Genomic DNA, 12,009 nt, shown 5'->3' with positions numbered 1-12,009 from the left:
CAATGAAAATGCAATGAATTAGAGAAAATAATGTATAATACTCGTACAGAAGGCTCATTCTACCACTCGTTCATTCCAAAACTCGCCACTTCGTGGCTCGTTTTTGAATTTTGAACTCGTGGAAGAATATCAATGCCTTCTGCACTTGTATTATAAATAACTATTATACTGTATTTCTGTGATAAATATATTCTTTTGTTTTATTGAACCAATAGATTTTTCTAATAATATTTGTAAACCAATATTTTATATTTACATTCTGTATTTCTTTGATAAATATATTCTGTTGTTTTTTCTAATGTCTTTTCTCTCTATTGCTACATTCATGACCTGTTTTCATATGATTGAATAATATACAGGAATATTTTCCTTATATAAAATCTAGGAAGTCTTCTGGACGCATTTTTTTTGTCAGCAATTTTATTTATTTTATGAAAGTACCAATACTACAGCATTTTGTCATGTTTCAACTTGATTCCTACCAAATAAAATATATTAATTATATGAAGTTATCGCTACACATATATGCATTAGCCCCTGTTCCACAAATTCTCAACAGTTAAAATATTATTTCCCTTCTCTGTGAGGGACTGCCCTTATTATTTTTCTTTTATTATTTCAGTTGTTAATCTAGTGCTTAATCAAATTTATTTTTCTGAAAATACAAAATGGGGCCTAAGACAATTTACCTCAAATTTTCAGTAAATCATTCTTCATGAAAGATAGTTTTCACTAGTCTATTATGATTTGAAAAAGTTGAATAAATTCAATCCACCAGCCGATCCTGCCATTCAGTGTTGAATGAAACGTGAAATCAGATTCTCGAGAAATTTACAGAATATATTTTATATGAGAAAATGCAACAGAAAAAAAGATTTTCTGCGAATTCCGACTGCATTTAACCTCTTAAAAAATGTGAAATAATAATTTGAGTGTTAAATTGAAATTCGTATAGTGAAAAATATTTTATCCGTATTTATGTTTAATAATTATCAGAAATCATTTTTTCCTAACTTCACAATGGCTAAATCATAAAACTGAGAAAAACATTGACCTTTTCTAATTACGAAAGAATTTTCATAAATAAATCACACTCTAAACTATTTTTGAGCATCAATTGATTATTTCTAAATAAATCAAAATATGTTACGCCACTGCAATAGACGCCTGTCGGACAAGGAGCTACGAATGTTGGCATCAAAACAAATGCTTCAGTTACAAGGCGATTTCCATTCCTCTTATGATTAATGTTCTAAGGTCCCATACCTAGATGTAACCACAGACTAATAATCTGTGATGTAACCATAGAATATGTCATGAAGTAAATTATGTGGGCATGTGGCCAAACAAACACTATCGCTATTGCGTAGGTTGAAAAAGGCTATTGTTTGCTAAGCTAATTTTCCTCCTTACCGTCATCTTGCAATCTATAAGTATAATTTTATACTCTTCTTTTCATAACTATATCGGTGTTCAGTGAAGCAGGATTTATTTTCTCTGGTGTAAAATAATTTTTTGGCAGGTGCATTCAAGTTCCTTGTGGTCAGTAAAATAAGGAATTATTATTTTATAAGTCGTTTTATTTCTTCCTTCAGAAATGACCGAAGAACGTCTTCATATTGTAAGTATCATAATATTATGAAATATTCGAATTTTCTTGCGCCATACATAAATGGAGGAGGAGATCTGCACACAAGGTTGTACCTTAGGCAGATTTCTCCTCTGAAATTCCATCTTTCAAATATGGTTTTTGTTTATATATTATAGTTTTTAAGTTTTTGGAATTTAACTGTCTAAGAATTGTAGAGCATTGAAATAAATGATCGATTGATAAAATGATTGATTATCGATGATTGAAATAGAGATTAATTTCAGGATTGGGGCAATGATAAACTTTATAGAACTCAAAAACAGGTGGAAAGGAACCCTTATGATCTAGAAGCTTGGTCCATTCTATTGAGAGAATGTCAAATCAAGCATGTATCGGAAGTACGTGCCCTTTATGAGCATTTAATCTCAATATTTCCTAGTGCTTCGAGATACTGGAGAATATATATAGAACATGAAGTGAGTAACATTTTATTTGGTAATACTATGGAAGCGAAGGAACTGATAAAAGCTCACAAAAAAATATGTACTTTTTATTTTTGAGTCCCAGGTTACGAAAATGTTATCCACATTCCTATAACTACATTAGTTTCTTAGAAAAAAATTAAAGTTTGCACATTGTAGGTGAGGATATCTATTATGATAAAAGATGAAAAAATCCCCCAGAAGGTCTATTTCAATACATATTTCCACCTTCTATATTGAAACTGTGAATTTTTTCCTCAAAAACTAATGAAATTATAGGAATGTGGATAATATTTTCGTAATCTGGGATTCAAAAATACTAATTACATATTTTTTTCGTTACCTTTTATTAGTTCTTTCACTTCCATATATATAATAATAATAATATTTATTGATTTCAACAATTACATCATAGTAAATTCTATGTTTGAAAAGTGAAACAAATACACTTAAAGCATGCAATATTAGATGAATTCCTGAATACTGTACGGTTCACAATTGATAATATATTAGTCTGATGGCACTGTATAATGCAGATCTTTCCATCAAAGTTGTTCGGTGTGAAGGATAAATGTAGTGGTGCATTCTCCTTGTATTATTTGAGTTTTCACATCTTGAGAAATAGTGACTGTGTTTATTCATGAAAAGTAGAAGCCTGTAAACATATAAGCCATAAACTGTTAAAATGTTATTCTCTAAGAAAAGACTCTGACATATATGTCATTCTGAATATAGTTCTCAGTGCCCATTTTTGGGTGACAAATATCTGATCTGTGAAAGAAGAACTTCCCTGTAAGCCTGTAAACATATAAGCCATAAACTGTTAAAATGTTATTCTCTAAGAAAAGACTCTGACATATATGTCATTCTGAATATAGTTCTCAGTGCCCATTTTTGGGTGACAAATATCTGATCTGTGAAAGAAGAACTTCCCGAGAAAATTATGCCATAGGTCAGGAGTGACTGGAAATTAGCGTGGTACAATGTCTTAAGAGAATGTCTTGATTCACATGATTTCTGAGCCTCAGGAAGGTGTAGATAGTTGAGTAAGCCTCTTCCTTAGATATTCAATATGCGGCTGCCAGTTCATCCATTTATCAACTATGATACCCAAAAATCTCGCCGAATCCTTTACAGCAACCTCAGTTCCCTGAAAATTTTAACTTCCAGGAAAATTTCTAGTTTGCCTGCTTATGTTGAAAATCATGGAGTTTTTTTTCTCAACCTTCATAGACAACTTATGCATCTGACACCAATTTGAAATATTTAGCAATACAACCCTTGCTAACTCCATTACACCATCGATGCTCTCTCCTTCCGTGACAAAATTGCTATCATCAACATAGTTTACAGATTTACAAGGTACTCTCAGTTGCAGTACTGCATAACATAGGTTATTCACATAAATTATAAAAAGTAAGGGACCAAGTATGCTTCCCTGTGGTACGCCTAGCATAGTGTTTAGTTCCTCTGATGTATATGAGACTCCATCCAATGTTAGCACAACTCTCTGTCTTCTTTTCTGAAGGTAGCTTTTGATCAGCTGGTTATCTCTTATCCCGCAATGTTACAATATATTTAGCAATAACTCATGATCCACCGAATCGAAAGCTTTAGATAGGTCTATAAGAAGACCAAGTGGAATATTTCCTCTCTCCAGTATCTCAATAACAGATTGCAGAAGTTCAAAAATGGCTATTTTAGTGTTTTTGCCTGAAATGTATCCATGCTGATGCGGAGATATTACACCAAACTTGTTGAAAAAGTTGATCAAGCGATTGGCTATGACTTTTTCAAAGATCTTTGAAAAGGACGACAGGATACAAATCGGTCTATAGTTAGCAAGATCTTCAGCATCACACTTCTTGAAGATAGATCGAACAATTCCAACCTTGAGGTCCTTTGGAAATAGGCCTTCCTTAAGTGCTCCATTGATCATTACAGCTAATGGCTCAACTATGAACTGGAAAGTTAACTTGATCTCTTTCATTGGTACTTCATCATGTCCTACGGCATGAAGGTTTTTGAAGGACCTGATGACAGATTGTACCTCCCTTGGTGTAACCTCGAATGCAAAGAAAGAATTATCAAGTTTTTTATCAACTTACATTGATGGCTGGACAATATAGAAGCAAAAAGTCTATTAAAGTCTATGGCTATCTTCTGAGGATCTTTGTGTGAGGGCTTTGTTTTGTACAGTTTTTTTACCGCTTAGGGCCAGTTGCAACATTTGCCTAAACATTGATTAAAAATTTAAACTTTGATTACTCTATGATTTCTCAAGAGAAATCAGAAATTAATCAATATTTAGGTAAATTTTTAGCATTTAATATCGCATTATCATAGATTTTCTTTGCCTCAACATATGCTGATTTGAAATGTGGATAGACACTAGAAATAAGGAAAAGGTTATCTAGCCTTTTTTCATAATTAATATTTCCTGTGTATGAGGAAATCTTCTAGTATTATCTTTAACGCTTATTCAGGATTTGGGAAAGCACTGATAGTAGATATTTCTATGCCTGTTTGAAAATTTTTCCCAGACGGCATTCAAGTCTTCACTGTCTGAGAGAACGCCATTCCAGTCCTCGGCCTGTATCATGTTAATAAAAAGATTAGCTCTATCATTGTTTAAAATTCTTCTCTCGTCATATATACAGTTTTTTGGTGAAGATTTAAGGGCTTTTGTAGAAAAGGTGACTGTTAAGTGATCTGAGATATGATTTCGAGATGTCTGAGTAGTTCCTTCTACATTTGTAGAAAGAGATCCAGACATGTACGAGATACAGGACGTGTCACCTCAAATGCAGGCAAAGCAATCCCAAACATGCCAAGCAAAGGCACAAAATTCGACCTTATCAGAACTGTCTGAAAGCATGTTGATATTGAAATCGCCAGAGATTATGACTTTGTTGTTGGTCTCACCAATTCTTAAAAGCATTGATCTCAATCTCTGAAAAAATATTTTCACATTAGATATAGGTTGAGTGCAAGGCCTATATAGAGTGATTCTGGAGGAGATTGTCAGATTTTAGGAGAAGTTTACACTAGTCAAGGCAGTTCCGAAACAATGTTTGGTTTGTGGTTGGGGGCCTTCAATCGAAAAATTAAATGTCATAACAAGATCTCATTCAAAAAAAGAAAAACCTAGCGAACAATCCCAGACGAATATTCCACTCGAAAGGACTGATCACCCTGTTGTAGTCGAAGTATTGAAACGTCCAGTAGAAAGTGTAGAGTTGAGGCCACTTTCTAATGAAGAATTTTCCAAATTGAAAATAAATCAACACAAAATTCAGTATAACAATTTAGTATACGATGTGAATTCACATATTATTTATTTAAACCAGAATATCCGATCAACGCATGACTTAGGAATATCGTTGAGGAATCTGGAAGAATTGTGCACAAGAAATAATATAAAAGAATTATGTTTACTGAAGAGCTCGCATAATATTCAATTTTTAAATGTGTTGATGAAATACAAAAATCAAATTTTAGGGAAATCTTTAACGATAAACATTGTTAGAAATGTGAAACGGATTGAAAGTAGAGAAATGAGACAAATAATTTTGAATGACTATCATATGTTACCTACAGGAGGACATGCAGGTATAAACCGCATGTACAATAACATAAAAAGGGAATACTTTTGGAATGGCTTGAAAGAAGACGTTCAAACTTTTGTGAAGAAGTGTGATGATTGCCAAAGGTATAAATATTCCTTACCGCGGAAGGAACCAATGACAATTACTTCAACAGCATCTTCTGCATTTCAAAAAATATTTTTAGATTTGGTAGGGCCGTTACCCATCGATATTAACGAAAATAAATATATCCTTACAATTCAGTGTGATCTTACTAAGTTCATTGAGGGATATCCATTGCTGAATAAAGAGGCTGAAACAGTTGCAAAAGCTTTCATAGAAAATTTTGTACTTAGATATGGTATACCCTCTGAAGTTGTTACGGTCTCTCTGACAGTCTACAGGGTGATTTGTCCGATTCGACCAATTTTTTTTTATTCATAACTTTGGTATGGCTTTATCAATATGATGAAATTTTCAGTGTAGAACAATATGATTGTCTACTTTCAATAATTCTAACACTTGTTCAAAAATACAGGATAGGAATTATGATAAGTTCAGATTAAATTTGCAGGTTGAAAAAACACCCTGTACATTCCGTTTTCAAAAATTCACTAGCTGCTTAAGATTTTACCATGAGTGTACATTACTGGAGCGTTTTTATTTTTTTGGCACACGTCCAGTTTTCCTTGAAAAAATTTTTAAAGATGAACAATTTCCTTATTTCGCTCCAAGGCAGTGAGAATATTTTGAACTAGATAGTAAAACTGTATCGTCCGATGATACAAAGCTCTTCCTGAGTTCTAAAGTAGTTTTTCCAAATTCGAAAGTTTTTAATCACTCATATTCTGATGTATAAAATCATTTAATCCAGAAAATATCTTTATACGTACCTACGTAAACCAAAAAATCTACAACAATTAATACAGAATAAACATACGAAACATATTATGAAAGGTAAAACTGAGGATTAACACAAAATTTACATAGAATGGTCGAAATGAATATATATTCGCGACCTTTTTATTAAATTTCCAATGAACCTTCTGATGAGGGATTGATTTTGCTTTAAGATATTACATTCCTCGAAAATTCTTTCAACTAGGTGTTCTCTACTTCCTAATTCGGAACTAATTTGATGAGTACTAATAGACGGTTCCTCCTACACCCGTTCAACAATTTGATTGGAAATTTCATTTTGAGTAGGCCTATCAATGTGCTCTGCCTTACTAGGATATTGCCCATGTTCTTTAGAATAATGGAATACTTGTCCAAAAGTACCTTTATTTGGTTGACGTCGGTTGGGAAATCGTCTTTGGTATTCCATTTTGACTTCATTTCCATTTCCGTTACAAAAATCATAAACAAAAATCGAATCTGCATATTCCTCATGAGTGAATAATTGAGGCATGTTGAAATACACTTCTTGTAACAGATTATTCATTTAATATTCTCATTCTATGGTTCACTGTGATGGTAACCATGGATCTTAACAAACTTGATTTAAATTGAGATTTAGTTTCATGGAAAATTTTCAGTTTGATAAAAACTATTTTTCATCATTTGGGAAGCTTTGTATCATTGGACGATACAGTTTTACTATCTAGTTCAGAATATTCTCACTGCCTTGGAGCGAAATAACGATATTGTTCATCTATAAAAAAAATTTTTCTAGGAAAACTGGACGTGTGCCAAAAAAAAAAACGCTCCAGTAATGTAAATTTATGGTAGAACCTGAAGCAGAGAGCGAATTTTTGAAAACGGAATGTACAGGGTGTTTTTTCAACCTTCAAATTCAATCTTAACTTATCATAATTCCCACCCTGTATTTTTAAGAGTGTTGGAATTATTGAAAATAGACAATCATCTTGTTCTACATTGAAAATTTCATCAATATTGATAAAGCCTTACCAAAGTTATGAATAAAAGAGAAATCGGCCGAATCGGACAAATCACCCTGTAGACTCTCAATAAAGGCCCCCAACCATGAACCAAACATTGATTTGAAACTGCCTTGACTAGTGTAAACTTCTCCTAAAATCTGACGGTCTCCTCCGGAATCACCCTGTATATGCATATTATATTAGCTCCACCCAAAGCGGGACTGAACTGTATGGCAGCGCATTCAATCACATTGGCAATACTTGAATTTATCACATCAAACCTGACAGTAAATTCCAATGAGGATTTACAATATATCGGGTGTCCCAAGGTGAGTGGCCTATTAGATTAATATGGAAACTATTAATGGTAAAGATTTCAAATTTTGTGGATAGATATTTGGCCATGTAAGGTACATTTTTAAAATAATTCCACATTTCCGGTGTTGCCGGATGTACGAAAATTTGGCAACAACTTTGTTATTTTGAATGGGACATCCGGTATTTCTATTTTTTTTATGATACTCCATACATATTAAATCTATTCACTCTTACTTTTCCATCCCTATCTTTAACGGTTTTTGAGTTATTAATTATTTTTCGAAATTTTAGATCAAATTGGCGTATTGAGAAAATGACTCTAGTTCGCTCAATATTTGAGATTTAAGTCAGAAATTTTGCGAGTCGTTAGATACTGATCTGATCTGTGTCACTGTTTTTGAATTATGGTTGTCAATAATACAGGACGGACAAAAAAAAATCATCATTTGCCAAGTTACAAAATTGTAAAAAAGTCTATTTTTTCAAATTAGACACCTAGTTTATTTTTCAATATTTGGAATCAGTACAACATACTCTACAATTTTTTTATTTATGTCCCTATACCTATCCCAACTGGATTCCGAGTTATATGCGTTATATGTGTATATCTTTCTTGAGCCATTATTTATAGAAAAACCTCGGAACAAAACACCTGTTAGGCAATAATTGTTTATTTCGATATTTATGGATTGAACTGATTCATTGATATATCGATCTATGAACGACATAGAGAAAATAACAATACAAAAGAAATTAACGCTTATTGAATCAATGTGAAATCTAATAAACGCATATAACTCGGAACCCAGTTGAGATAGGTATAGGGACATGAATAGAAAAATTGTAGAGTGTGTTGTAATGATTCCAAAAATTGAAAAATATACTAGGTGTCTAATTTGAAAGAATAGACTTTTTCACAATTTTGTAACTTGGCAAATGATGATTTTTTTTGGTCCGTCCTGTATTATTGACGACCATAATTCAAAAGCAGTGACACAGATCAGATCAATATCTAACGACTTGCAAAATTTTTGACTTAAATCTCAAATATTGAGCGAACTAGAGTCATTTTCTTAATACGCCAATTTGATCTAAAATTTCGAAAAATAATTAATAACTCAAAAACCGTTAAAGATAGGGATGGAAAAGTAAGAGTGAATAGATTTAATATTTGATGGAGTATCATAAAAAAAATAGAAATACTGGATGTCCCTTTTAAAATAACAAAGTTGTTGCCAAATTGTCGTACATCCGGCAACACTGGAAATGTGAAATTATTTTGAAAATGTACCTTACATGGCCAAATATCTATCCACAAAATTTGAAATCTCTACCATCAATAGTTTCCATGATAATCTAATAGGCCTCTCACCTTGGGACACCCGATATAGCAACTCCACCATGTTCTCCCCGACTGCGACAGAAATATGAACACAAGTTATATCCATTCAAGCTATACAGGGGAAGTTCATCACATGACACCCAGTGTTCGGTTAACATTATCACGTCTGTGTCCAAAACCATTAAAAGCGCTTCCAACTTATTAATTGCCGTACTCAAGGATTGAACATTTTGGAGAAGTAATCTTAGGTCACCTTGACTCCCGGAGGAGCTGTTGACCACCTTGTCTGATCAGTCGCACTCAAGCCCTTGTGAAAAAAATTTCTGAAATTGAAATCACGGATGATTACGCCTGCCGGCCAAAAGGACTAAAGGATAATTTCTTCTACACATCATTGTTTTGAGTTCCAACACTAATGGCTCAATTTGAGCCTTTGGTAGGGAGCTTCTTAACTGTTATGCTGTCTTCTTCAACCGTAGTGGATAGGAATCCCTTCAAATCATCCTCGGTGACATTGATTCCAACTATTCTGTCCACGTATAGCCCTTTTCTTTTGACGGCACCCTGAATCTTTACGTTATTCACTGGTCCGGTACACATAATGTTGGGGGTTTAGTTTTCGGGTTTTCATTTTTTGTACAGTTATCCATGGATTTTCTTTATTTCCAGAATCCTCCCCTTGTAGTTCAGGTTGTTTTTGTTTACTACTCAGCGTGTACTTCGATTTTGACAGTAGTGAGAATTCAGTTTCAGCAAACCCTTTTGACATTATTGACGGCTGTGACTTATCTTCACCGTAGTTCAAATATAATAATAATAATAACCATCTTTATTCCAAATCACCCTGTTACAATATGTAATTGATCAAATGAAATGGTACAGTGTCAAGGAAAATAAAAATAAATTCATATGCAACAAAAATCATCCATTGAGTATGGTTCCATTTCAAGCAGAAACTTGAAGACTTCCTTCTTGAAATTTTTGATGTTGTCTATTTTTTGAATAGTAGTCGGTAGTGAGTTGCATAACTTTAATGTTCTATATCTAGCCTGCTTCTGCGAAGTAGTAAGATCATGCCTGGGATATAGGTACTTTAAATTTCTAGTTTCATACTATGCCTTCTTATTTTCATATTCTTCAAATAGATGTTTATTTTTGAACATAAAAATGAGGCATTGCTGGATGTATATGCCATATAATGTGAGAATCCCATTTTCTTTGAAGAGACCTCTGCAAGACTGCCTATAACTGGTTTTACATAGTAGTCTTAGGGCTTTTTTTTGTATCTTGAATAATGATGTTATATTTCCTGATCCATAAAACATAATTCCATATCGTAGTTTTGCTTCTATAGTTGAATAGTATAAAATTTTAAGTATGTTACTATTCAAATATTTGGTCATAATTCTAAGGCAATAAATGGATGATCCCAAGTTACTCCCTAATCTTTGAATATGCTCTTTCCAATCAAGATGTTGATCTATATATACTCCCAGGAATTTGGTTGATTCTGACATGGTAAAATTTTTTCCTAAAAAGATTGTGCCTGGGTTTTCTATTCTTGAATTAGTCGGGTGGAAAAGAATTACTTTAGTTTTGTCCTTATTCATTATCAAGTTGTTATTTAGGAACCATGATTCAGTCAATTGCAGTGTTTGGAGTGAGATCTGCTTCAATTCTGGCCACTGATGTTCAACTGCTAATATATTTGTGTCATCTGCATAGTTTACAACATTTATTTTTTCATGTTTCCAATGTTCTTCGAGGAAAAGATCATTGCAGTGTTTGGAGTGAGATCTGCTTCAATTCTGGCCACTGATGTTCAACTGCTAATATATTTGTGTCATCTGCATAGTTTACAACATTTATTTTTTCATGTTTCCAATGTTCTTCGAGGAAAAGATCATTCAAATATATAATGAAAAACAAGGGTCCAGCTATACTTCCCTGTGGAATCCCCATTTTATTGTTCTCATCTCTGATCTTGCTTCCTGGTCATCTGTCCTGATCTGAACAAGCTGCTTCCTGTCTTGAAAATACGACTTCACCCATTGAACGGCTGGGCCTCTCACACCATAAGACTGTAATTTCATACAGAGCTTCTCTGCATCAAGGCAATCATAAGCCTTAGATAGGTCCAGAAAGAGTCCCAAAGCCAAACATTTTCCTTCAAAAGCTGATATAATATTACTTGTGAACTGATAAATTGCAGTCTCCACTGATTTTCCCTTCATGTATCCATGTTGATTTCTTAATATCACCGCATTCTTCAACAAGAATTCCATCATTGTTCACAAAAAACCAACTCAAAAATTTTTGAAAAAGATGGCAAGATGCTTATTGTCTATAATTACTATAATCCTTGGAATCACCCTTCTTATAGATGGGTATCACCAAAGCTATTTTCAATATATCTGGGAAAATTCCAGTCCTAAGAGAGTTGTTCAACCTACAGGGTGTCCCGTAAAGACCACGTCAAACCGAGGGAGAATGTAGATCAAAGGATAATCCACCTGCTATGACAAAATTCCCATTATAAAAGTCTTACCGTTTTCGAGATATTTTTTTTTGTTTGAAAATAATGAATTTTTGCACCTTTCAATAGTTTTGTCCTTACGGTTGGTACAATTTTACATCTTTTTGGTTAATTTTTTCAGTAAAATATTGCTGAAGAATGATTTCAACGTTCACATTAAAAACATCCTCCGAACATTTCAAAGGGGGGCTATGAGAAATATTTTTATTGGAAATTTTGGTAGTGGATTATTTTGTTCATAAAGTTTAGCCCATCGTAGTGGAAAAAGAA

General features: G+C 33.2%; 1 protein-coding gene across 2 annotated transcripts in view; it reads left to right on the top strand.

Moving 5' to 3' along the window:
* The first annotated feature begins 1,269 nt into the window (after window positions 1-1,269).
* The window catches only part of LOC123676849 (protein suppressor of forked), a 130,808-nt gene continuing 120,068 nt past the window's right edge, over window positions 1,270-12,009 (top strand). For both annotated transcript variants that reach the window (XM_045613107.1, XM_045613106.1), the window contains exons 1-2: window positions 1,270-1,621; window positions 1,876-2,067. In XM_045613107.1, the coding sequence (XP_045469063.1) occupies window positions 1,598-1,621; window positions 1,876-2,067 (216 nt within the window). In that variant the 5' untranslated portion in view covers window positions 1,270-1,597. The remainder of the gene's footprint in view (window positions 1,622-1,875; window positions 2,068-12,009) is intronic.

This window comes from Harmonia axyridis, chromosome 3 (genome assembly GCF_914767665.1).
Source record: "Harmonia axyridis chromosome 3, icHarAxyr1.1, whole genome shotgun sequence".
NCBI lineage: Eukaryota > Metazoa > Arthropoda > Insecta > Coleoptera > Coccinellidae > Harmonia > Harmonia axyridis.
The sequence above is the reverse complement of the archived record's forward strand: the minus strand, read 5'-3'. Positions and strand labels throughout refer to the sequence as shown.